The sequence below is a fragment of the Ictalurus furcatus genome, chromosome 27, assembly GCF_023375685.1.
Source record: "Ictalurus furcatus strain D&B chromosome 27, Billie_1.0, whole genome shotgun sequence".
Taxonomy (NCBI): Eukaryota; Metazoa; Chordata; class Actinopteri; order Siluriformes; family Ictaluridae; genus Ictalurus; species Ictalurus furcatus.
The window spans coordinates 11,899,680-11,927,542 of NC_071281.1; the positions used below are offsets into that span (position 1 = coordinate 11,899,680).

At 38.7% G+C, this 27,863-nt stretch overlaps 3 protein-coding genes across 5 annotated transcripts; 1 reads left to right on the forward strand and 2 right to left on the reverse strand.

Moving 5' to 3' along the window:
• Positions 1 to 919: 919 nt before the first annotated feature.
• On the forward strand, positions 920 to 12,774 carry dis3l (DIS3 like exosome 3'-5' exoribonuclease). The gene is made up of 17 exons (XM_053617139.1): positions 920 to 1,638; positions 2,876 to 3,029; positions 3,211 to 3,339; positions 3,414 to 3,549; positions 3,949 to 4,116; positions 4,244 to 4,322; positions 4,417 to 4,593; positions 6,221 to 6,390; positions 7,123 to 7,284; positions 7,645 to 7,895; positions 8,118 to 8,210; positions 8,655 to 9,179; positions 9,276 to 9,430; positions 10,130 to 10,308; positions 10,960 to 11,105; positions 11,278 to 11,449; positions 12,057 to 12,774. Exons 1-17 carry the CDS (start codon positions 1,509 to 1,511, stop codon positions 12,396 to 12,398), a joined length of 3,168 nt encoding a protein of 1,055 aa, XP_053473114.1. The 5' UTR covers positions 920 to 1,508; the 3' UTR covers positions 12,399 to 12,774.
• A 974-nt stretch (positions 12,775 to 13,748) lies between these two features.
• On the reverse strand, positions 13,749 to 17,460 carry tipin (timeless interacting protein). 3 transcript variants are annotated; one of them, XM_053617142.1, is made up of 8 exons: positions 16,836 to 17,460; positions 16,335 to 16,485; positions 16,165 to 16,255; positions 16,001 to 16,076; positions 15,758 to 15,880; positions 14,477 to 14,543; positions 14,201 to 14,380; positions 13,749 to 13,976 (listed from the first exon to the last, which is right to left on the reverse strand). In XM_053617142.1, the coding sequence occupies exons 2-8, from the start codon at positions 16,474 to 16,476 to the stop codon at positions 13,762 to 13,764; spliced, it is 894 nt and encodes a 297-aa protein (XP_053473117.1). In that variant the 5' UTR covers positions 16,477 to 16,485; positions 16,836 to 17,460; the 3' UTR covers positions 13,749 to 13,761. The 3 variants fall into 3 exon arrangements, with proteins under 3 accessions (XP_053473117.1, XP_053473116.1, XP_053473115.1); XM_053617141.1 differs by having other exon boundaries at positions 16,781 to 17,460; XM_053617140.1 differs by lacking the exon at positions 16,836 to 17,460 and having other exon boundaries at positions 16,335 to 16,720.
• A 649-nt stretch (positions 17,461 to 18,109) lies between these two features.
• On the reverse strand, positions 18,110 to 27,823 carry lctla (lactase-like a). Its single transcript, XM_053617144.1, has 14 exons — positions 27,430 to 27,823; positions 26,515 to 26,681; positions 25,829 to 25,989; positions 25,518 to 25,605; positions 25,310 to 25,419; positions 24,931 to 25,059; positions 23,046 to 23,141; positions 22,844 to 22,898; positions 22,378 to 22,543; positions 21,014 to 21,284; positions 20,774 to 20,900; positions 20,482 to 20,681; positions 19,824 to 19,887; positions 18,110 to 19,354 (listed from the first exon to the last, which is right to left on the reverse strand). Exons 2-14 carry the CDS (start codon positions 26,639 to 26,641, stop codon positions 19,239 to 19,241), a joined length of 1,710 nt encoding a protein of 569 aa, XP_053473119.1. The 5' UTR covers positions 26,642 to 26,681; positions 27,430 to 27,823; the 3' UTR covers positions 18,110 to 19,238.
• Between the last annotated feature and the right edge of the window lie 40 nt (positions 27,824 to 27,863).

The window sequence follows — 27,863 nt, forward strand, 5'->3', positions numbered from 1 at the left end:
TATGTAAATGATCCTGATCAAGACAAAGTGAAGCAAATTGCCAAAAGAACTTTATCTATAGATGAGCTAAGATCCAAAGCTTATAAGGTGTCCCCCCCCCTTTTCTTTTAGACAGATGTCAGGTAAAATGCTGGAAAGAACAGATTAATGAATATTGATTTTATACTTTAGATGTTTTACTTTCTACATGGGAATGATGTGCAACCTTGTATCTGCTTACATTTTAAATAATTATTACAGTGGTTGAAATTGATCATAAAAAGTGATTAAATATCCATGCTTATACCACTATAGGCTGTATTATATACAATTTGGGATATTGTTATAATAATTAATATATAAATATTAATAATGTTTCGATTATGTGATTACATATAATACAAGGTATATATACATTCTAAGTTTGTAAAAATCACCTCAAGAGTCTAAAGATTTCTTTAATAAAAAAACAACAACAAATAATCTTATTGTTGTCCTTACCGGGATGTTTTGTTAATATGTAGGTGAGCTATCATATACTCAAATTATATTTACGAAGTTACACCCCCATGACAATATTTTCATATACTGTAGCTAGAAATACAGGCTATTTATTTTTAATGGCATTGTAATGACTTCTTAATAAATCTTAGCTAAACCCACAAGGGAATTTATACTGTAGACTTTGACTTTAATTTGAGTGATTTATTCATTTCAAACTACAGTAACAATAAAGCAGATAACTAGTAGAACCAGCACTATATTATTTTACTTATACTCCATATGACCAAAAGTTTATGTTCACCTGACAATCCACATATGGTTTTTGAACATCTCTTTCTAGATGTAGTTCCCAGTTTGCTGTTATAATGACCTTCACTCTTCTGGGAAGGCTTTTCACTAGAGTTTAGAGCATGGTTGTGGGGATTCGCTTATTCAGCCACAACAGCATTAGTGAGGTTGTGGGTACCTAGGAGGCAATCACTGTGGTTGAGGTCAGGGACTCTTAGCTCTATACCGCTTATCCTATTGGGTCGCGGGGAACCTGGAGCCTATCCCATGGAGCATCGGGCACAAGACAGGGTACACCCTGGACAGGGTGCTATTCCATCCCAGGGCACAATCACATACACATTCACACACTACGGACACTTTGGACAAGCCAATCAGCCTACCATGCATGTGTTCAGACTGGGGGAGGAAACCCTTTGTAGGCTGATTGGCAATTGTTCATAGTGTGTGAATATGTGTGTGATTATGCCCTGCGATGAGTTGGCACTCCGTTCAGTCCCCTGGGATAGGCTCCAGGCCCCCCCGCAACCCTGTGTAGCATAAGCGTTTCAGAAAATAGATGGCTTCTTCTTCTTCTCCTTCTTTGTGTTAATAGTTAGCTCTTCATCCAGGCCTGTAGGAGGCGCTAGAGGGATTTCGCGGTCTGCTTTCTTCCCCTACTGAAGAAGAATAAGCGGAAGTTGGCGTTGTTATTTGTTATTGTTTAGCTTTAACGCGGGAATGAATTGACTTCGGAAATGATAAAAACAGAAAAAGTCTTACATTTAAAGAGTTCACGGGGAAGAAAGGTTCGTGTGGTCCGAGAGCACTATCTGAGAGAGCAGGTCCCGTGCGGAAGTGCGCTGTGTCAGGCGGAATGTCAACACGGTGAGAGCAAAACTAGCTGGAGTGATGGCTGATCCCACTTTTCCATCCAATAATAATGGACACCGACACATATGAAGTCTTCTTGTCTATATAAAAGCGGGCACTTGTTATAATCTACACTGAGAGTTTGCAAATATAGGTATCATTAATAATATGCGCAAGAAACAATTCGAGACGCGCTCTGAGTCTTGTTTAATTACAGGATTAATAATGAAAAACTGTCCCGTTATCTACTAAATAAATAAATCTAATTAATTAAAGCTTCAGGTCAACTGATAATGTGGGTTAATTCAATACTTCAACAGTAGCAATAGCTGTTGTTGTTTCCAGCAGTATATACTTAATCAGGTTTATGGTATTGCAACTGCAGTGTCTTATGTGCTTCGGCCATGTGTCATATTTTGCCTCGTTCACTATTAGTTGTGGGCGTGAGATATCTCCACACACTGTTTCTTTTCCTTACAGGAATCCATCTATTTTCCATACCACTTATCCTACACAGGGTTGTGGGGAGCCTGGAGCCTATCCCAGGGAACTTGGGGCACAAGGAAGGGGACACCCTGGACGGGGAGCCGAGCCATCACACACATTCACACACCCATTCACACACTACGGACAGTTTGGAAATGGCAATTAGCTTAGAACACAACACGTCTTTGGACTGGGGGAGGAAACCGGAGTACTCGGAAGAAACCTCTGGAGAACATGCAAACTTCGCTCACACAGGGCAGAGGCGGGAATCGAACCCCCATCTCCGGAGGCGCCAGCCAACTTATGATACATGTTCGCTCTCTGTTGTTTGGTTTAGTGTGTGAAAAAAAATGGACTGTTGAGATGGCTGAAGGGTCACTTTCTACTTAGATATAGAATAAACACATCTTCAGTGACTGCTTTACCCTGGTTAGTGTTACGGTGGATCCAGAGCCAAGGCGGTACTACACCCTGACACCAGCCAGTCCAGCTCTGGGCACCATGCACACACATTGACCCCTATAACAATTTAGCATTGGCCACCTACTTGCATGTTTGTTTTTTTTTTGGATGTGGGACGAAACCCAAGTGGACAAGAGGAGAACATGGGAACATGCAAAACTTCACAGGAACTGCAACCTGGAAAACTTTGGAAATGGAGACCCCGAGCTGTGGATCATCAGTCCTACTGTGACACCCCTACACACAGTGTAGATTATTTTATATTACTTATACTAATGCTAAACACCGTATTATGCTTATGCAGGTGGCAAGCTGCTGTCCGGAGACGTGACTCATTATGTGGTGCCGGATGCTGGAGTGGTGAGGGACTTCCTGGAGGTTCTGGAGTTCAGGGAGTTTCGTGGAGTCGTGTTAACGCAGACAGCATGCCAGGCTTTACAAACCACACGTGGGCGCAGGTACACCACTAAACACTGTATGCATTGTTTAAGAGCATTACATAAATAGTATTGTTACTCATAAGTAGACCTCTCAATCGCATGGGGTGTTAACCGTGTATAGTAAATGAAAATCTCTCAAATTTGACATGTATCTCATGATGGTGTTGATGTTTTGCTGCTGTCATCCGTTGTTGTATAGGCACTATAACAGGCTGCGTGGTCTCCTGAAGGACCCTCGGTATGACTGTGTCCTGTTTGCTAATGAGTTTCAGCAGTTTTCCTACTGTGCCCGCAACAAAGGAGAAACACAAGAGAAATGGCAAACAAGGTAAGACATTTTGGTGTGTGGTAAGTTTGGCTGTTGAGTAGTTAATTGAGCTTATGTATTTGTGCTTGTTCTAGGTGTGTGTACTGTGCAGCAGTGTGGTACTACAACCATTTGGCTGGTCTGATGTCAGTAGTTATGATCACAGAAGACCAGGAGGCCATTAAAGAATATGGCAGTCAGAACAGTGGCGTTTACGTCATCTCAACTCGGGTACGATGTGTATATTTTTGTTTCTTGTATGTCTGAGCCTTGTTATGTATTTCATTGTGTCACATTACTAACTAATCTATTTTTGTAAATACCTTTTGTTCCCCAAATCAGGTTCATTGTAGGATTAATTCATCATAAAATCTTCCTCTAGGAAGGGTTCCTCTAATCACATGAGCAAATATATATCACTGCAAACCAGTGGAATATTTTGGACAAAAAAATCTCTTTGGTTAAACTTGATCTCAGCAAACATGTTGGAGTTATTTGTCTGAAAAGTAACTTATTTGTACAATCGTTTTAATTGGTAACCAAAAGTGAAATTGAACTCGTACCTTTGAAGTACCAGTGTCATGCATAACCTCGTCATAGATCTGTCATGTCCGTGTGCTGATTTTATAGGAATATCTGGAGAGTTTCTGGCCAGACCTGTATGCACCTCAAGAGCTGTATGCCTCCATTGCTCAGGCCCTACAAGAGAGAGAGAGCGATGGAGCAGAGAAAGAGTACTCTGAGCATTTACCTGCAGAGGTTCTAGAGGCAGGGATCAAATCGGGCAGATACATTCAGGTGAGAGCCTCTTGTTCCAATATGCACTGCTCACACAGAGTTAATGAAGGAAAAGGACTGTTTTTGTTTGGTCTTTGGTCTAAACTTAACATTGATGTTGGTGCATCCCTCACTTTCTTGTTTCAAGGGCACACTGAATGTGAACAGGCACCGTGCACAACATGAAGCCTTTGTGCGTTTTGAGGGCTCTGCAAGCAAGAATGCAGGTAGGCAAACCCAAAAACTTGATATCCACTGGACCACTTTTAGTTGAATTAGACAGGCTTATAGTTTTTATGTTTTTTTGACATGTGTCCCCAGAGCTTAACAGTGATGTTCTGATCAATGGAATGAAGAATCGTAATCGGGCGATACAGGGTGATGTGGTTGCTGTAGAATTGTTGCCACCTAGTGAGTGGAAGGGCCGGAGCACGGCCTTAACAGGGGAACGAGGAGAGGAGAAAGGAGAGGACCCTCAGAGTCAGCCTATGCCAACAGGTAGTAACGGAAACCTACACATCTACACACTACTACACTGTTATCACATTTACTGTTACCAAAGGCTCACATGGTTACCATGGAAATAATGTCCAAAACCACACACTACAGGCTGTACAAAGTTTCTAGAAAGAAATCAGGAAACTATCGGTTGTAACTGTTCTTGGCTAATAAAAAATAAATTGGCCCAAAAAAGTGTATATGTACAGTCATGTGAGAAAATAAGTACACTCCATGGAAATTGTTGGCTTTTTTGACATATTTAGACAAGCAAACACTTGATCATCTTTGAAACAGTGACTATTAATGAACAAAATCACAAGGAAAATTAGATTTTTCAATCATTTATTCAACAGATATATCAATAGATGTGATATTTTTCTGTGGAAAAAGTAAGTACACCCTTGGCCTCAGAAGCTAGTATTGCCTCCTTTAGCAGATTTTTGTAGGCGTTTTACATAATTGTCCAGAAGACTTGCTGGAATTTTTGACCTCTCTTCCATGCAGATGTTTGAGGGTTTTCTTGCATGTACTGACCATTTCAAATTTCCCCCCACATAGCATTTCAATGCAATTCAAATCCTTTAACTAGACCATTCCATAACCCTCCATTTCTTGGTGGATGTGCTAGTGTACTTTGGATCATTATCCGGTTCACTTTCAATTCAACTTCAACCTCAGACAGATGGCCTCACATTATCTTCAAGCACTCTTTGATATGATGCAGAATTCACAGTTGACTCAATGAATGCAAGCTGTCCAGTCCCTGAGGCATTGAAGCAACCTCAAGCATAACATTTCCACAAATGTACTTCACAGTTGGTATGAGGTGCTTCTCCTGAAAAGCTGTCTTTGGTCTAGGCCAAACATGTCTGCTGTTACTGTGGCCAAACAACTCTATCTTTGATTCATCTGTCCAGAGCACATTATTCCAAAAGGCCTAGTCTTTGCCTATATGCTCATTGGCAAACTGTAATCCTGCAAAGGCTTTTTCCTGGCACGCCTCACATGCAGGTCAAATTTGTGCAATCTCTTTCTGATTGTAGAAGCATGCACTTTGACACCCATAGTTGCAAGACTTGCTAGCAGGTCCTGTGATGAAATGTTGGGGTTCTTGGAGACTTCTTTTTTTATCAGACGGTCTGCTCTTGGGCTGAATTTGCTGGAACGGCCAGTCCTGGACCAATTGGGAGTCATTTGAAATCTGCGCCATTTGCTGATGATTTTCCTTACAGTGGAGTGATGTATTTCAAATAATTTGGAGATCTTTTTAAATCCCTTACCAGATTCATAAGCATCCACAACCTTTTTTCTGAAGACCTTACAGAACTCTTTAGATCTGGGCATGATGACACCACACACACCTCAATAACAAAGGGAACACTATTCTGCCCCTGCTAGTGTTTATTCTTTAGCCAACAACTACAGCAGTACATTATGGGACTTCATGAGTGTGCTGGAAATCAGGTATAAGGTGTGGTTTCAGTTATAGCCTAACTGGGTTTTGTCTTAAAGAACCTTACGCAACCATCAGATGGTAGATTTACACTGATTGATGATGAGCTGCATTTAATGCTGAAAGCATTATCACGTTGATCACCTCTTACTTTTTCTTCTTCCTCTCTAGGCAAGGTGGTGGGTATCATACAGAGAAACTGGAGGGACTATGTGGTAACTTTTCCTCCTCGAGAGGAGCTGCAGAATCTGTCCCGAAACTCTCAGAAGATTCTGGCAATTCCCTGGGACTGCCGCATCCCAAAGATCCGGATCAGCACCCAGCAGGCTGAAGCACTGCAGGTGAGGCTCTACATGGTCACTTTCTGTATTTATTTATTTATTTATTTATTTATTTAGACATGTTTGTAACAACTTATATTAAATAATTATAATACATGTCCTCACATTTAACAAACATAACTACATATCATCATGTGGTTTGTAACATTTGGACCTGTCCAGTTACTGTGTAGTATCAATGTGACACAGATATGTTCCTCATGACAGTTAGTACAGAAAAATGCTTACATGATTTAGACCTTATTAATTCCAATTTGACACTTATATGGTACTGAAAACCAATACATGGCAGTGCATCTAAGCAGTCTAAATAGACTGATGTGAATTAATGTAATTTTTTTTGTGATGCCAACTCGCTGTTTATTAGAATGTTAATGAACTAATAACTGTTGGTCTGACAACAAGCATTGTGCTCCTTTTTGTAATATACAGTACTGTAATATACAGTACTCTACTGTAATATACAGTACAGCAGTACACACAGACGTCCATCTTGAATTTTGCCTCCTCACTCTTATAATGAGTTGTCTACTAATCCAAAACAATATCGCCTCCATATTGTTAAGTTACTTCAAGATAGGTATGCAAGGTAGAGCGTTGTTATTTTATGTGACATCTTGACTTGTCAATATAGGGTTATTAAAAAGCTTGTGTGAGGAACTTAAGAAAAATGAGATGTGATTGTGAACAGAAGCCAATGTGATACTAAGGTATTTTAATGTTTTGCTGAAGGATCATAGGGTGATTGTGAGAGTGGACTCATGGGAGAGCACTTCTCTCTACCCCAATGGTCACAGTGTGAGAGTCCTGGGCAAGGCCGGTGAGGTGGAGACTGAAATTCAGACCATATTGGTGGAGAACTCAATCCATGTGCCTCCATTCTCTGAAGCCCAGGTGAGTAGCACAGGGATTGTAAAAAGACTGAGCAAAATGTAGTTGAAATGTTTTTAATTAGCCCATGCAGTCCAGCCTTTGACCTGATATCAACTAATGATTATAATGCTTGTTGTTGTTGTTAATAATAATAATAGTGAAACAATTTTTAGATTTGACAATAATAAAATTGTCCATTGTATTTTTAAAATATTGGATATGTATTATGTTTATCTTCGTTATTAGCAATATATGCACTGTTTATTGAAATAGACACAAATTACTGTCCTATGCTTGGGCATGCTCGTTTTGCCGTGTGTTTTACATTTTGTTATATTTCACATTTTGTTATATTTCTTACATGTACCTGTATTTTTCCAGTTGCGAGAGATGCCCGTGAACTCTAAGGAGCAGCCGTGGCAGATGACCCAGGCTGAGATAAGCTCACGGAAGGACTTGCGTGACACACACCTGGTGTTCAGTATTGACCCACTGGGCTGTGAGGACGTGGATGACACATTGTCAGTGCGCACCCTGCCAGGGGGAAAACGTCTGGAACTGGGGGTCCACATCGCAGATGTCACACACTTTGTTAAAGAGGGTTCTCTCACTGATCTGGAGGCTCGTTCCAGGTGAGGAGATTGTGAATTTGTGATCATTCTTACGTCTCATCTTACATATCCCATAGCTGTCCCATACCTTTGTCTGAGTGACTGTAGCTAAGCATAATATCCATTTTATTGAACAGTTATCTTTAAGGGTTTCCCTTAACAACAAAAAAAAAAAGAACCTTGAGTAAGTAAATCTTTGATTAGATGGTAGATCATTTTAAATGCCATGTTGTGTCCATTCAGAGCCACAACATATTATCTGGCTGATCGAAGGTATGACATGCTGCCGGCGGTGTTGAGTGCTGACCTCTGCTCACTGCTGGGGGGAGTGGACAGGTGAGTCCGACACTACATCTTCATCTGTAAGACATTTCTATGGTCCTTCTAGGATTCATGAATGTAGGCTCTGAGATATTAACATTTCCTTGGCTGTTGCTTGGAATTTTGGGGTGAATTTCAAAGGAATACTCTAACGTTTCCTTAACCTCATTTTTATTTACTAACTGTAGCCTGTTTGCAGTAGGTTTCCTTGATTTGAGAAGAAAAAAATGACTTGATTTGAAACTCACTTATAATAAAAATTATATTAGTCTATAATACAATTCTGTTTAAAATTAAGAGGCAGTGGTAGCTGAGATCTGTACGTTTAAATCTCAAAACTGGCAGAATTACTATTGTGAACAAAACCAACAAATTTGGGAATTACTGAAGTAAATATATAGGGATTACTAAAGTAAAACTATCCTCTAATGCTTTAATCCTATCCTAATAATCCTATAGATATGCCATGAGTGTTATATGGGAGCTGGATGCAGAGTCTCTGGCAGTGTGTAGTGTGTGGTACGGCCGCACAATCATCCGATCCTCTTACCAGCTGCACTATGAGCTGGCCCAGTGCCTGTTAAATGGGGAAGATGTGGAGGTGCCTGAGCTGGCCCGGCTCGAGAGCTCTGTACGAGACCAGAAACTGGCTGAGCTGTTGCAGGCCCTGGAGCAGCTGACCCGAGTGGCCAGGCACCTACGTTCACAGAGGGATAAGGGTGGCGCTTTGGAGCTGGAGGGCGTTGAAGTCAGAGCACAGCTGGATGAGGACAAGAACATCACTGCTCTGGTGCCCAAGCAACCTCTGGAGGTGCATGAGACAGTGGCAGAGTGCATGATCTATGCCAATCACTGGGTTGCACGTAAGATCCAGGAATGTTTCCCACACCAGGCGCTACTGAGGCACCATCCGCCACCCAGGCAGGAGTTTTTCAACCAGCTGATTGACAGCGCCAAGAGTCGTGGCTTTGCCATCGATACAAGGTAGACGATTTATGATTAGTTGGAAAATTAGAGCTGCGTAAAGTAACTGGAGTGTGTTATTAATGTACCTACAAACCGCTGCGTTTTTGTATTTAGGTCGAACAAGGCTCTGGCTGATTCTCTGGACCATGCAGTGGATCCACAGGATCCCCTGGTAAACCGGTTGCTGAGGATAATGGCCACCCAGGCCATGTCTAATGCCCTGTACTTCTCCACTGGAGCCTGCCCAGAGGATCAGTACTACCACTATGGTACACCTCATACATTCACTTTTAGTTAGGCCTCTATTCTTTATGAACTGATGAGGTAAAGGTCAGGTTTCACTGACTTATTGACAGAGCGGTCTGTACTATATACACTTTGTAAGTTGCCTTTTATGGAAAAGGGGTGGGGCCGAGTAGCCGTGTACCAGAGCTGATTTCCGGGCCAGAAAAATGTAAAACCTGAAATGAAGGAAGTATGAGCTTCATTAAATGTCAATATTGCAAGTGATTTTTTTTTTCTAGAATATCTTTTGAATTTTCTATATGATCATTATAGGTCTCTAATCATTGTTAAATATTACAAACTGCAACTTTAAGGTCTCGATCTTTGTTGACTAAAAAGCTGCTACAAAACCATTATGAACAACAATTTATAGTCCAGCATAAACTTTATTTTGTCACTGAATAACATATGTTTGTCAATTATATTATATTTATTAAGTTGTTATACAGTTAGTCTAATTTAAAAAACATTTAAAATAAACAAAACCATAAAATCCTTCATCTTAAAAAACAAACAAAAAAACTTCTTAGTTTCATTTTAGAAATGAAAAACACTTCTTGGCAATGGACTCTTTGGTATTGTAACTTAATCCCTGTCCAGGAAATGAATCTATCTGTTGACATAAACTAGACGCTGAGTGAAACATCGGATTCTCACTTGCTCTGTCTGCTTCTTATTGGCAGGTCTTGCGCTGGATCGGTATACCCATTTCACCTCTCCAATCAGGCGCTATGCTGACATCATAGTGCACCGTCTTCTCATGGCTGCTGTCCAGTCAGAAAAAGAGGAGTGCTTTTATAAGAGCATAGCTAGCAACAAGGAACTGGAAGAACTGGCTCATCAAATCAACAACAGAAACCGAGTAAATTGTTTATATTCCTACACAAGGGCTGGTGTTTTAGAGTTAAGATCATGTTCAATGTAATCCAGCATCGTCCTTGGATACGATGGATACAAATGTACTGTTTCTGGTGCTTATATAAGTCCTTATATAATTACACTTATTATTAACTTTTTTTTTAACCTACAACCCTGAATGCAACGATTTGCAAATCTCATAAACCCATATGTTATTCACAATAGAACATATGAAACGTTTAAACTAAGGAAATGTACCAGGAAAAAATAAGGTAATTGACGTCTCAAAAAAGTAACACTTACTTTTCCAGCCTTTTGTTGCCCCCATCCCAAATTTTTTGAGACACGTTGTGGCCATCAAATTCAAAATTACCTTGTTTCTTACTTAAAATGGTTCATTTCTTCAGTTTAAACATTTTATATTTTTTCTATTGTGAAGAACATATGGGTTTATGAGATTTGCAAATCGTTGCATTCTGTTTTTATTTACCTTTTACATAGTGTCCCAACTTTTTTGGAATTGGCGTTGTATTAAATATATAAAATCCAATGTGATGAGGTATGACATAATAGCTACTAGATGACAGCATTATATGAGACCAGCCGAAAATATATTATAACTCTGAGTGACAGCAGATTTCTTTGTAACCTGTAGGCAGCTCAGCATGCTCAGAAGCAGTCCACAGAGCTTTTCCAATGTCTCTACTTCCGAGATAAGGACCCACTCACTGATGAGCGCTGTGTAGCTGATGCTATTATCTACTCCATCAGGGCCAACGGTGTACTGGTCTTTGTCCCACGGTAAACTGCAGCTTAACATTTCTGGAGAGACAGCGAGTGTTGTTTAGTTTCTATTTGAAATAGTATTATAATTAAACCAGTTTACCCCCCAAAAAACCATCCCAAATACTTGATATGCTGTAACAGACAATCCTAGAAGATTTGCCCTCTATGTATGTGTGTGTGCTTGCAGGTATGGTTTGAAGGGTGCGGTGTACCTGAAGAATCGGGAGAGTCAGGTAGTGAGTGTGGGAGATGACGGCGGGTGTGTGTGGCAGGTGGGGACACTGCAGAGGTATCCAGACAGGATCAGCTCCTGCACCAGCACAGGGACAAACACCTTTCACCTTTTCGACCATGTCACAGTGAGTACACACACACAGTGTAAAATCATTAATGTAGAATAATACATTTTAATGTTTACTATTTTAGGAATTATTTAAAATGATCGAGAATGCCAAGACACATGAATATGCATGAAATGCAAATTGGAAATGTCTCTGTCACAAGAAGAAAGAACCATTTAACCCTCCTATTATGGAATGGGTCAATTTGAAGCATTTCCACATTTGAGATATTTGAGAAATACTGGTTAATCTCTCTTTTTCTATGAAGTTTTTTGACTTTCCTCATGTAGGGTCATGAACTTATATGCAAGTATTTCTTCTTATAGCTTGTCTCAGATAAGCCATAATAAAGGTTTACTGTTTTAAGCTGTTCTTTGCTGTTGTTGCGTGTATTTAAACTGTGGAAGTCATTTTGACCCATAACATGGTGTATGTAACTTTTTTTCCAACATAATAGGAGGGTTAAACAGCACATATTTAAGTGCAGTGGTATTTCAATACTTTAATATACAGTACATGTAAACATGCATGTAATTCTTGATGTCATGAAGGCTTTAGTCACTACCTACTGATATCCCACAATCCTTTGACGTACTAATAATTTTTTTCCCCCTATGCTCTTCAGGTGCGTATCTCTGTGGAAAATTCCCGCTGCCATTCTGACAACTTGCATCTGGAACTCATCAGGAACAAGCCACATCAGTCCTCCATGGCCGAGTCTAGGACGAGCAGTCGGGTCCAATCTGAGCTGATTGAGGAGGTGGTGCGCAGGGAAGAGGCGTCTCTTCAGGCAGAAGTGGAGAAGACGAGGAGACCTAGACTGAGCAAAGAGGAGAGGGAGTTCAGACAGAGCAAAAAGCCAAATCTTTACTCAATCCTGCAGGAGATCAGTGAGTTTGCCCTGCTTGATACGGCTTTCTGTCACTTACAAAACACTGAAGTACCGGCATGCACCATATCAGCATAGTTTTGCTGAGAAAATTCAATTCAGTCCGGAATCTGACATTTAGATTTTATTACTTAGATATAACGAAAGTTTATTTACTTTTGTTTTGGCCAGGGATTTACTCAGATATTGCTCGTAAGCTAAAGAATGGCCCTTAATTGGTTAAAATCCATTTTAGTGTTGCACTGATTAACAAATTAACATTAGATTTGGTGTTTTGTTCAGTATATATTTTCTCCAAGAATGCATAAATTGTACCTTTACGAATGATATTTTGCACTGAATCTAACTGGAGTGTTTTATTAAAAAATATTTTTCATAAACTGTATGGAGTGACCTTTTGTGCCCCTTTGGACCAAATTTAAACTTGTGACCAAAAAAAGGTCATTCTAGGACTTTTGAACAACAACATGCCAATATAATTCTGCCTAGGGCTGGATGATTTGACAAATATAATATCGCGATACACGGGGACATTTCTGCCATACACGATGCGTATCACTATATATAATTTAACTAACAAACTGTCTGCAAAACAGTAGTAAAATAAACAAAAAATAGTTTAAGTTTGACGATGCTTGTCTTTAATGCCTACAAAGACGATTTAGTTTTTAAAAAATTACATAAAATCAACAGCATCCATTATATTGATATCGGCCCTGCTAATAAAATTTTTACCCAGCTTTGATCAGGTCATGGTGACATTAATACACAATCATTAAACACTTTATTTGGAATATTGCAATAAAACATGAATGGAAAATTATACTAAAAAAAAAAAAACACCCAAGACAAACCATGTAAAGGAAATGCATGAGAATATTGAAAACAAATTCCTAAACAGCTCAACAAACTATGCTCTCATCTTAATCAAACCTTTTGTTAGTGATAGTTGGATTAAATATAATATATGCTTTAATATATTATAAGACAACAGTTAAAGCTGCTAAGCGCTAGGTGAGACCATCAGTTTAGACCTTGTTGTGTGTAGGTGCATTTCTTTACTGATTCTGTATTCATCAGCCATTATTACAGATACCTAACAAAGAAAGTCATGCAATAAACAGAACCCAATAACACCAGCTACTAATAAAAAGGTCAGCTACAGCAGCTGGTTCTCTGTATCTCTGCATTTTAATTATGGTTATATTTAATTACAGGAAGTAAGGAAAGCATAAATCAAGCCAGTCTTTTCTCATTATAAATCCTCACAGAGGATGTCAAGAACAATACAAGCAGTCTATTAGCATTTGGCTGGATTAACAGAGGAAGTACCCATCATGGTCCAACAGCTACAATTGAAAGGTGTTTTTTTTGTTGTTTTTTTTTACTCTGAACAATTTGTTGGCAGTCATTCTGCATCCACCAGGAAAAGTAAAACTGATCAGTCGCTTTCATTATCTCTGCCATTTGTTATCTCTGGAACTGGACTGTCACATTTGTTATACTGAGTGGAGCTCTGAGACTCCACAGGATCCTGATTTAAAGGTGTGTCAGTGTTTCCTGTGGTTTGATCCAGTTCTTTTTGCTCGTCTTGGCTGAGGTGATGTGCTGTGGGACTTGCAGCAGGTTCATCTGGGAACGCTGACTGTGACGACTCTGAGAAGTGATAAATTAGTTTGTTACTTCAAAGTATTTCAAAATAAAAGATAAATAATGTACTGCCAATGAACAAAAAGACATTAACACTACACAGCAAATTCCTGTCATACCTATGTAGTAATACAGCCTATTACACGTCAAATATAATGCAACTGTACAATATTGTAATGTAGCATCTCACAATGTATAAGGTAACACACGTGTATGCTATAACCAGTCACCTAGCTGTTTTTGTCGAGCCAGCCTTCTCTCCAGGGCCAGCTGTTTATTGCGCTCGATGCGCTGCTGCTGTTCCTCCGTAAGAGAGAGCGGAGCAGGAGTGGAGTGGATAAACGGATCTTCAGAGAAGCTTCGATCTTCAAACGGGTCTGCATCTTCCTGGAAGCGGACCTCTGCTTCATCTAAACACAAAATAAATAAAATAATTACATTCCACTGCATGAAACCACATGCATTAGGAGAAATCACTTTGTGCTAAAGCTTAATGTTTTTTTCACCGCCATCATTTCCAGTGAAATCCTCGTGGGTCAGAGGCATGTCCAGTCGGATTCGCTTGAGACACGTCTAAAGGAGAACAAAGACACGTAACAGTTTACAATAACATCTCAACATTGTTTGAAAATGACACGTAATGGAAGGCTTTCACATTAGAAAGCATGTCCATTTTAGGTGACTAATAGATTTGTTCATCTTCCATTTACTTGTCTAGGCTCTGGAGATACAGTGACATGTTTCCTTGGCACTGATTATGTTACTGAGTAAATTTCATTGTTCCTCCTTTTAATTAAAAAAAAAAAAAAATCAGGTACGTTAACATATTGAATTATGCAAGAACTGAGTAATAAAGGTGTGTTTGAGCTGATTTATATTTAATTGCTAGGTCTTATATGTCCAAAGCTTTGATGTAATGTGACTTTTGTACATACAAACACTTAAACTTTAACAGAAGAGTCATTTAACAACGACTCTTATGTCCGTTATTATGAGTTAGGCTCTTTAAGTGTTCAAAGAGATTAAATCACTAATATTGTTTTTTGAAGGGAATTTACATTAAGGGAAATATCTATATTGTATTAACATCCTATAATAGTGGTGTGAATAGCAAGTTTCATGATGATATGATCTAATATTGATTCTTTTAGCCAGCGAGTCGATAATTACAGATGCCTCGATGACTGCCACGATGTGATCTTGATCGATATTAAACGATAAGTCTATTTCACACAATCAGTAACATTTCTATTAATTCACGGACGCAACCAAAATGCATTTTCAACAATTTATTGAGCTTTTTATTATGAAATGCTACATAATTCCGTGCAAAGAAGGACCCGTGATGAACTTAAACTTTGACTTCTGAAATATAAAATTATATATGTAATCTTTTCCTGCACCATGGTAGGAGTTTTGTGTTGAATTTCACATAAATGTTTAGTGCTTCAGTGACAACATACTTTCCCACACCCATGATTTAAAGAGAAAACGTTTTTTTTCTTGATCGCACACGGTGCTATGTTGTGGCATCGGCTGATGCTTTTAAAACTTGAAAGAGTACGGACGTCACGTTCAGGACGTGGCTGGAGTCAGAGTATCCTAAATAAAGGCCCATCTTAAAAATTGTACCAGCATCAATAATTACACATTGCATCGATACATGGGCTCGTTGGATATTTGATGATTGATATCGATGGATCATTACACCTCTATACTAAAACACCCTATAAATGCAATTTTGATTAAAGTTACATGTTCTTGTGGAAGTGGACTGACAGACATACCTGTACGTCTTTCTTGCCTCCTAGAGCCTCCAGTTTGTCAATGAAGTCCTCAAACTGTAGTTTTGGATAAAGTCTGTGAGCCCAGTTCTCCATTTTCCGCATCAGAACCTTAAGATCCTCAGCCTAATGCCGACAGAAGGAGAGGGTATATATTTGTTGTTCAAAGCAAGTAAGTAAATAAATAAATGCGCTGATAACTGATTAGTCATATATGCAGTAAAGCTGCAGTAAAGGCTAAGTCACCTCATGGCCTTTGCCTTTAAACTTGACATCAGTGAATAATGTACGTAAGGCAGGAAGTCCTCGTTCAGATAGCAACCTACGACAGAAGGAAGAGGAGAAAAGTGATGAACATGAAGCCTGATATCCCCCGTGTTTATGGAGGTCATGTACACAATAATAATTACCTCTGAGAGTTTAGTTTAGGCTGGGGTCTCTTAACTGTTCGCCTTTTAGCTACAGGAACATCAGGTAGCTTGGACAGTTCTCCCTCTTCACCTACACACACGGCACAGCTGGTGAATTCAGTACACAGTCATCTAAACAAAGGTGAGCTGAGTGTGTGCAAAGATCTTACCCTCTCCGCTGGCCGCAGGCTCCTCATCGAAGTTGCCCTCTCCAGGGGACAGCGGTGGTGGGAGAGGGGGAAAGGACTCGTCCTCTATCTGGTCATAGTCAGACACACCAAACAGACCGTTTTCTGATGGATCATACATCATGCATGGACTCTGGACAGAAAAGCACACTACATCATCAACCAGGAGCATCACTTAAAAAAAATAAAATAAAATAAACCCCAGAATTTATTTTATTCATCTCGGAAATCCATGAACAGTAAGTCACGTGATCCAAATAAATCATCCTTCATGTTTATAACATTAAATCATTACAATTCATTATTTACATCTTGTGTCGTTAACGTAATATAAATTTATGAGCAATGTCTAGAGTATATATGGTAACCGTTATCTCTAGCTAAAAGTGTAGAGTGTATCACCTGCATCTTAATAAACTTAATAATACCTCTGATTAAAACTTCCTGTTATCCGAGTCCTACCGTTCTTCTTTATTTTCCCACCTGTATTCGGTCACCCGTGCTAGGCTTGGCCAGAATCGTCCCGCCAACAGGTTATTTGTCCAATCAGCTGTCTTCTTGGGAGTGCACGTGCAAAAGGCGGGGGGTTTTCGGTAAACGAGTAGGAAACTAAATAAACCTTCTGCTGCTGCTTTGTAGCTTGCTAGCTATTAAATCCTGTGCTAAGCACGATTCGCTCAGGTGAGGTAAGCATAAAAAGCAACACAAGCTCACAATGTAATCACGCTGTGCTATTTTCAGCCTTATAAACAGTTTCAACCGACCGAAAACAAATTCCACGGACCTCAGCCGGAGGATGTATAAATCCAGCTTCTCGTTGTTTCTGCCGGGTTTTTCTCTCAGCCAATCAGATTGACCGTGAGAACTGCTTCTGTTATTCCACACTGTGTGTATCAGTGCTAATAGCGCCACCTATTGAAACATTTCTTACATAGTCATTAGTTATATTCCAACAGGTGTTGCTTTATTGGGGGGAAATAAAGATCTAATTTCTTGTTACCGGTCTCAGTTAATCCGGTTAACACTACTACTGGCAGACTCTGTTTAGCTTCACTCTGCATAAATGTCCTTCCTCCAGGACCAAAGTGCAACACATAACAGTACGCAAGACTACTCCACTCCACAACAATTATAGGCTTTATATTTAACAGTCATTTCTATATGTTAATTTATTTGATTAATATTTAACATGAATAATATTAGCATTGGACATTCAAAATTTAATCAAAACATTTCGAGATTTAATTTTTTACATTTTATTGTTGGTGTGACATTTAATTTGACTCTCTGAATTATCCTTTGTTTATTTTATGTCAATGCTACACTTGAACTTGTCTACCACTCAGGTTTTTGCAAATTATCATTTCATTTGTAAATAAATGTAAAACAAATCCATCAACGAATGATCATTAGCTCAGCTAACGTGATATTTGTGAATGCACTCGAATAACCAAATTGGCTAAATGAAAACATATCTTATTTGAATATATTTTGATACATTTAACAACAAAAAATTTATATATATATATATATATATATATATATATATATATATATATATATATATATATATATTCACACACACACATACAAGTACAAGTGGTCCACGGACCCCCAGATAAGGAACACTGCTGTAAAGTATTTGGAAGTGTAGCAGCAATATATAATGTATATCTGTAGCAGCAATATGTTTATCCATCCATCCATCCATTTTCTGTACCGTTTATCCTTACTGGGTCTTGGGGCAATAAGTTTAGTTTTCCATAAAGTGTCTGATGCAGCTTTGTTAAGTGCAGAGTGCAGTGGTACAGAGTCATACTGAGTTAGGTGTTTGACTAGCCCAGGTGAGCGTTGGGAGACAACAGGGTGTTGAGTAAAATGACTGCCTCATGGAAGAAACTGTTATTCACACTATAACACGTATTCACACTATCAGCCAGTCCAAACACTAGAATGTTTTGGGAGGTCGGAGGAAACCGGAGAACCCAGAGGAAAACCACACTGTATAGAGAAAGCCAAACACTACTGACTGCACCATTGTGCTGCTACGGCTTACACATGCTGGTAGATGTCCTGAGATGTCAATGAGTTTACCGTTTTGGATGTATTTCTGTCCAGTTTGCCAGGGACAGGCTCTGGAACCACCACAACCCAGACCAAAATAAAGTGGTTACTGGAGATGAATGGATTACATAAATTACTGTTTTTATTTTTGTAAAGTTTAGATTGTGCCAAACATACAGCGTGTGTGTGTGTGTGTGTGTGTGTGTGTGTGTGTGTGTTGAATGTGTAATGTCATTTATTTGTTGCTAATTCTTCTATTTTTATTTTATATTATGTGTAATTGTCATATTGTTTAGTTGAGTTTGGTTTCACTGACTGATTTAGAGTTTGTTTAGAGACATACAACATAAGAGAAAATGAAACTAAATATAGGGTTATGACCTTTATTTAAGATATGGATGTTGCACATCGCATTTCCATCGTGCATTCGCATATACCGACTTTCATTATGATCTCTCAGAGAATTACAAAACAAAAAAAAGGTATGTTTTTAAGTGAAGTACCAAATATTAATCCAGAATGTCTATAGCCACATGGAGATTCCAAAATTCACCCTTACCTCAGATCAAACAGCAAATCATTAAGTTGTCCACTGAGAGTTTAATATATTGTTTTGCAATGGGACATTTTCCAGCGATGTATTTCACGTACAAGCAGATTTCTTTCATAATGTTGCTGTTAGTAATACTGACAATAATGACGTAACTGTGTCTTTTATTTGCTGTACAGAAGGTATTCGATAACTCCAGAGGCTACAGATGAAGAAGAGAGGAATGTGCTTAAGAAGGACAGGAAGGGCTGGCATGTACAGAACTCAAGGCCTCAGAGGCGACTCTTCAGGAGGAACATGAGGAAGACGGCAGTGAGAAGAATACAGACAGTACCCACGGTAGGAACCACGATCTCCGTCACCAGCTCCATGTGACTGCTCAGTGGATCTAAAACACATTACATTTTTAAAATTGATGGGAAAATGCAAGGATAGAAAATAGACTTGCATCAGTACAACCAGGACAAGATGCAAGCAAATCCCTGAAATACCAAAAGCATTCTCTAGTACCTAAACCTCATCATGTGCAGGCCAAACCTTTGGCATTTCTGCATGCCCCTTATTTTCCTTGGATTTTCTTCTAGCTGGAGGAGCAAACAAAAGAAAATTCCTGTTAGATTTGGGTTGGGTTTATTTTTTTTTAAGTTAATTAGATTTGTGCACTAAGCCAGAAATCCATAGTTGTGACCTGCTGGCCATTAATTAAGCAGTTTGTTCTTATTTAACAAACTAAATTTTCCTACCAGGATGACTAAAATTGTAAAAAGGGTTTCTTTTGTTTGCCCCAGCTAGATTTGAAAGGATATTGTGAGTTTCTGACATATTCTTAAGAAAGACATTTTCTCAAATGTACTGACCTGCTGCTAGAAGCTGGTTACTAGAGGTGCAGGTTTCTGTCGCTTTCCTTTTCCAGCTCTCAATCTGTGAAAAACAAAATAGCATTAAAACACATCAGACACAAATAAACCCGTTGAACTGTTATGTAAAGGACAGATTAAGGCATCCAACATAGATTAATGTTCTTCATCACCATATGTATTTTATAGAGGTCATTTGCACAAATATTTATGTTGGTGGGGAGGGTTCCATAGTAAAGCAGTTTTCACATAATTTATGGACAATTCACTGCAAATCTTTATATCCAAGGCCATTTAAAGTTCAACATAACATGCATCTTGTCAACACCATACTATATCTTTTCACAGATAAATCTGAATAAAAGCACTTACTTAGGAGTTCTGTTTTCACATCTCATCTTCTAGTGTGATATTGGACAAATGTTGAAAACAGGCGTTTAAAAATGAGCAAAAAATGAGGAAGTCATGAGTATTTCTTTCCACTTTAATCCCTGGTCTAAGTAATATAGTAGCAGCCAGCTGGAGCTGTTCTGCTCATAAATGTAACCAGATGTTCCCTTTGTGGCTACATCTTCATTTCCTATCTTAGTTTTAGCACTGCGTCAGTAACTGTTGCAAAAAAAATAAAAAAATAAGAAGCAAAAAACAAAAAAAATACCTCTCTCTGATTGGGAAAGCCATTGGAGTTGATGATGCGTTTGTAGAACTGAACAGAGGCTTTTGGGTAACGCTGTTTATTTTTGCTGTCAAAGTCCACATAGTACAGGCCAAATCGCTCAGAGTAGCCCTCATCCCATTCAAACATGTCAAGCAGAGACCACGCTGTATATCCTTTCACATCTACCCCATCGTTAACCGCTGAGGAGATAAGAACATAAGAATTGTTAGCTCAATTAGTGAAGCTGGAATAAGACAAGTGTAAAATTGATATCTTCTAGTTTCACACTGACCTTTAAGCATTTCATTGATGTAATCCCTGAAGTACTGTATCCTCCATTCATCACACAGGTCAGTGCACACTATCTTCTCTGAGACGCCGTTTTCTGTCACATATATCATAGGGTTTCCATACTGCGTCTGAAGAAAGGAAATCAGGCTAGGTTTATGTCACTACGCATATTTCACGTCTTGAATTTGTTTCTGCACAACTAACGTCTTTAGTGTTAACACGTGAGTAAAATGAGCAATACCTTCACAAAGTGAAGCAGCCGACGGAAGCCCCACGGCACAGAGTAGAGCCATTCAGAACCAGGATCAGGCCAGAGCGGGTCTACGAGCTCTGCTAGGTCCCGATCAGTAAAGTAAGTACCTCCACGGTTTGAGGGAAAGTTCTTCTGTGTGATGTAGCGTGTGGTGAAGTGGCCGATTCCCAAGAAGTCGCAGGTGCCCTTGACGTAACTTTTCTCATGTGGGCTGAAAGTGGGCAGACGGGAACTCCCCAGGCCTTGCTGTGCACTCTTCCTGCCTGAAGAATAAAATAATCTTTATTTAGATCTTCATTTTACAACAACATTTACAAACTGCTCATTCGAATATGTTATAATTAACATGTTATAACATGATATAGGAATGAAATTGTTATAACATGTTATTCTGTAAGAAAAACATCTAGCAGTTGATATGGTGAAGCTTTTTGTGACAAGGTGTTTATTTAACATTTCTGTAAGGAGTCTCAGGTGTCAGTACTTTGTATCAGTCAGTATGTTTTCCCCCACCATAGGGTCTTCAGGACAGAGGAGTTTTTTCTGGTTCCTCAGTAAGATTACATTTGACTTTTTTGTGTGTTATTCAAGAGAGAATAAATAGAAACTGTTGAGGGGATGAGCCTCGGTTTATAGTAGCTATAGCATATGCACTTGTTTTGTGGATGTTCCACAACATTAAAACTAACTATAAACTGAGAAAAAGCACGACATGTCATTCGTAAAATATTAAAAATGTAGTCATTGGCAAATCGCTGTGGTATAAAACAATTAGAAACTTTGAGATTTACTGTTGTCAGTAGATAATCAAGTTAATATTTTTTTCCTAACAGCATGTTTTGTTCCTTACTTAAAAGCTCACTAGAACAAATTCCCCCAAATCACTAAGAGCTCTCAGCTCATCAGGGGGCAACTTCAAAATCTGTGGCCAAAATAATAGCTACCTCACCACTATTTAGCCAGAGGAGTGGGTATGACCAACATATATCTATTTATTAATCTGAGAGCTCTGGAACTTATCTAACAACCAATTCATTGAGTTACAGTGGCACAGGACCATGAAGAGACACTGGTAGCTAATGTTTAAGAACAAATGTAATATTTATCGAATCCATCATTCTGATTCATTCCAAGTCAAGATTCATGCCGCAATATTTTGTATTCTCTGTAAACTAGTCATAGAGTTCTTTGGTAAACGAGATAAAATAGGGTTACAGTAATCCAGACGAGTTGACAAGTTAAGAAACGAAGTGAAACAAAACAATATTAATTGCACATATTTAGAATTGTCTATGGTCTCTATACTTCTTCCTGCTCTTAGTTGTTAGAAAGATGTGTTTGGATATAATAACTTGCCTACATATTCCTTCATCACTTGAGGATAGTCTCCACTGAAGAGTGGTGCAGCAAACCAGCCCAGGTAAAACTGCATGTATCTGTCAGCTGCTTCAATGTCCCTCTGATTGGTGATGTCCACTGGCTCCCCCCAGTCAGTAGACAGAGAGATGCCCACTAGCCCTGAGGTCAAGCAGAGCTTTCTAAATGCAGTCAGCTGGATTACAGTACTGAAGTATAGGTAAAGTATTTGAGTAAATTAAAAATGAACAGTTTAATTTAGAGAAAAAAAAAAAATTAAAAAGTTTCCCCCTCAGATTTTACTTAATGTTATGTAGAGATTTACCTTTAAAGTAATTTTTCATTAAACTTTTCTCCAGAAAACGTCCGACTTCTGCATGTTTACTCGTTATTTAGTAGCCACATCAGTGAGACATTGTTCAGTTTCTGCTAATGGAGGGATTTTATTATTTTTTTTTTTACCTTTCTGTTTGCTTCGCCACTGGATGTCATAAGTGTGCCAAACTTTAGCATGAGCCTGCAGGTTTAAATAGGAAAAGACTCAAGCTCAGCTTTAGTGTATAATTTTAAACATTACTATAGCTATATGATAATAGTCTTCCAGTATATGTAGCTTGATTGTATTCCTGCTTTGAGAAATGAGAACTTACAGGTTCGTGTTTACCTTAATGATGTTGTGGGCAGCCTTGTAGGCGCCAGTGCCTTTCAGTTTCAGTCCAGGAGCATGTTCACCAGTCTCATAACCCTCCACTGCAACTGACTGGAATGAAAATGATATTGTATCATGTACAGTAAGTGCATTTTAAAATGATTTTCTCATATGAACTCCTCATATTTGGGCAGGCCAAAAGAAAATGGTGTTTCTATAAATTTCCATTTATGGCCTTGTGATTTCTATATACACAAAAAGTGCTTCATGGCAAACTACATAAACTACATAAACTACATTATGAAAAATAATAAATGAAAATGTTTTGACATGGTTCAAATAGGTAAATAGGTATATGTATATGTAAATATGTACAGTGCCTTCCACTAATATTGGCACCCTTGGTAAATATGAGCAAATAAGGCTGTGAAAAATTGTCTTTATTGTTTAACCTTTTGATCTTTTGTTAATGAAAATTCACAATCAAATCAAATAAAAAAAAATCTTTGTTAAATATAGTTGTGCAACAATTATTGGCACACTATAAATTTATACACCCTATACAATTATAGTCTCCTATAATGCCTGATGAGGTTGGAGAATACATGGCAAGGGATCTGAGACCATTCCTCCATACAGAATCTGTCCAGATCCTTCAAATTTCAAGGTCCACGCTGATTGACTCTCCTCTTCAGTTCACCCCACAGGTTTTCTATGGGTTTCAAGTCAGGGGACTGGGATGGACATGGCAGGACCTTGATTTTGTGGTCAGTAAACCGTTTTTGTGTTGATTTTGATGTATGTTTTGGATCATTGTCCTACTGGAAAATCCAACCATGCCTATTTTAAGCTTTCTGGCAGACGCAGTCAGGTTTTCATTTAATGTCTGTTGATATTTGATAGAGTCCATGATGCCATGTATCCTAACAAAATGTCCAGGTCCTCTGGCAGAAAAACAGCCCCAAAACATTAACGAGCCATCACCATAGTTAATCGTGGGTGTGAGGTACTTTTCCATGTGGCTACCTCTCTGTGTGTGCCAAAACCACCTCTGGTGTTTATTACCAAAAAGCTCTGTTTTGGTTTCATCTGACCATAGAACCCGATCCCATTTGAAGTCCCAGTAGTGTCTGGCAAACTGAAGACCCTTGAGTTTGTTTTTGGATGAGAGTAGAGACTTTTTTCTTGAAATCCTTCCAAACAACTTGTGGTGATGTAGGTGACTTCGGATTGTAGTTTTGGAGACTTTCTGATCCCAAGATGCAACTAGCTTCTCCAATTCTCCAGCTGTGATCCTTGGAGATTTTTTGGCCACTCGAGCCACCCTCTTTACAATGTGTTGAGACAATATAGACACATAGACACATAGACGCACGTCCTCTTCCAGGTCGATTCATAACATTTCCAGTTGACTGGAACTTCTTAATTATTGCCCTGATGGTGGAAATGGGCATTTTCAATGCTTGTGCTGTTTTGTTATAGCCACTTTGTGAAGCTCAACAACCTTTTGCTGCACATCGTAGCTAAATTCCTTGGTCTTACCCATTGTTATGAATGACTAAGGGAATTTGGCCTATGTGTTACCTCATATTTATACCCCTGTGAAACAGGAAGTCATGGTGGAAAAATTTCCTGTTCCTAGTCACCCAGGTGTACTAAAAAATGTAAAATATCAATGGGATATTATGTGTTGTGTGTTGTGTTTGCAATTGTTTGATATCCATGAGAGCAGAGTATTTATACTCTAATAATTTGTGAATTATTTGAACAAAAGATCTAAAGGTTAAACTATAAATACAATTTTTTTCACCTTCTTTGCTCATATTTACCCAGGGTGCCAATATTAGTGGAGGGCACTGTATATATTCAGCTTCAGAAAGATGAGATTCGTTTTGCTTACCCATGGATTGTTAAAAGTGATCCAGTGTTTTACCCGATTACCAAATCTCTCGAAGCACAGGTTGGCGTAGTCATTAAAGAAATTGACCATGCTGCTGTTCTGCCAACCACCATATTTCTCCTGAAGAACCTGAAAATATGCATGTGAATTCCTGACCCTCTGAATCATACAGGAAGCAAATTTGATCAGAGCTCTGTGTGGAAATGTCATTATCTCTGTTCCCAGACAATACGGCTATGCACATTCCCACCACGGGTTATGCACAAATAAATGATCTCTGAATCTTCCTGTAGAATCTAACTAAGTACTACAGTTATTATCCTGAGTAAGAATGCTTCATTTTTAAAATAGGGATACCTAAACCCCCTGTAATACTCACCTGAGGCAAATCCCAGTGATAAAGGGTTACAATGGGCGTGATCTGACTCTCCAGAAGCATATTGATGAGATTGTCATAGTGCTGTATTCCCTTTTCATTGATTTGATCAGCTATTAAACAGAACAAACTGTCTCAGGATTTCTTGATTTAGTGGTGAAGTAATTGCGATAGGTTACTTTTATTTAATTAAAAAAAAAATCTGTCTTACACTTAATTCCAGTAGGTAGGATCCTTGGCCAGGAAATAGAAAATCGGTAGTGATTCAGCTTCATGTCTTTCATTAACAAGATGTCATCCTGAATATGAAGAAAAAGTTAAAAAGTCATTTAAGATAGTGGACCAGTTCTTCTGTATACACAGGCTTATATCTAAAAGGATTGATTCCATGATGTTAATACGTTAAGCCTTAATATATTACATTAAATATTAGACATTATATTACATTATACAAACAATATTACATTATACATATTATACATAAAGACAGTATACAGACTGTACATGTACGTTGTACGTCACCTTGAGTTTGTAGTAGCTCTCACAGGAAGAATCTCCAGTGTCGTTCAGGTGGGTTTTGCCTATTTTATGTGAAAACACATCCCAGATGCTCATCCCTTTGCCATCTTTATTCCAGGCTCCCTCAGTCTGATATGCTGAGCTGCCAGCACCCCAAGAGAATGCTGTGATATTAGACACATGCACCCAAATTATTTTTTAAGAGTATAAAGGAATCTATTTGCCCACTAGAGGGAGCCAATATAAAATGAAAATTAGATCGATAGCGTACTCTGCAGTCATTTAACTTTACAATACACCTAGGGGCAATTATGTGTAGCCAATCCACATACTGGCATGGTTTTGGAAGGTGAGGGAAACTCATACGGACACAGGGAGGCCCAGAACTGTAACCCGAGCTCAGTATCGAACCCTGGAGCTGTGAGGTGCCAATGTTACTGACTACACCACTGTGCTACCAGCTACATGGGATTTTAGAAATCTACTATGTGATTTCACAAGGAGACAAAACATCTCAGAGACAAACAAAATCTAAATGTTTCTCATAATAGCTGAATTCACGGTATATATTAATTAAAAATAAAAAGTATTAATTAAATAAATTATTTCACATCTGTGGTCACTTAATAGATTATTAAACCATTACAGTCAAATTGGTGGTATGTCTTTCTTGGAATGCAAAATGTTACCAGTAGGGAAAGTGCCATAATGAAAGGATCCTTTCTCATTCTTGGTCCAGTCAAAATCCTCAGCTGCCGAAACGCACAATGCCAACACGAGAACATGGCACAAGCTCAGAAGACTGTGCTGTGCCATTGTGTTCTTATGGTATGTGTCAGTCTTTCAATAATTGTACCTAACAGATAGATAAAACAGTCAAAACCTTTCACTTGTAAAACTGTATATGAGCATACCACATATGACACATGAAAACATCAAACAGTCTCTCACACATTACACTGACTCAAGCAAAGCAGCTTTTTGGTATGTAACCTTGTTTACGTGATGCAGTCTCAACACTAGTTAAGTTTAATGCTTACTTAACCCACAATTTCTCTACGGTGTGATGTGGATTCTACTTAATGATGTCATATCTTAAGCTGCTTCGTTATCAACATAAAAGCCACATATCTATCTACTGGACATATCAGTCTATTACAACAGGAAAACACACCAAAGAAAAAAAACGTCACTTGCACTAGAAACATCCTGAGATTTTTCAATTTTGTACCTTACTCAGAAAGGTCCAGAGCCTGTAGCTATGTGAAAGACACATGCCAAATTTCTCATATGCAATCATTCATAAATTCAAAACACATTCCAAGCACAGATTAGACTAAATTACCATGTGTTCATTTCACCCAGCTATACGACACACTGACACAGAGTGCTATCAGAGAGAGAAAGTAAGTCAATTTATCCAAAGCTGCTAATATGAAAGACATCTCAAAAATGTAGTAGAATTACAGATTAATTAAAGAGTATCTAGGTGCGCTCTTTTAGCACAAGTAGTTACTGCCAAAATCAGGACTTATCCCCTCTCTCTCTCTCTCTCTCTCTCTCTCTCTCTCTCTCTCTCTGAAAGAACACATATACAGGCATACCTGCTCTTCTCTATGCATTTGTCCCAAAATGCCAGAATGTAACCCAAATCTCTGGACTTATTTCATCCTCACATTGTTCTCGAAAGGTGCTGTACAGCCACCACAAAGTAGAAGAGAAACATCCAGCAGCTCCTGATGCTATTCAGGAACCTCATGACCCACACGCTGGCACAAATACCCTCCATTCACGCTCAGTGGGGTGAAAAGGGAAAAGTGCTGGTGCAAACAGGTTCAATAGAAACACAGATTTGATGCTGTAAGCAAAATAATGTTAATGAGGATGATCTAGCAGATGGCAGGGTTCCACTGGAGGTGATGAGGAGTAAAATCTTTAAACATACTGTACAAGAAAAAAAGATTTATAAGGCATACAGTTTAACAACTTTCCAGTGAAAATGGATCATTACTTGTACCTGTACACGTAAATCTCCCAT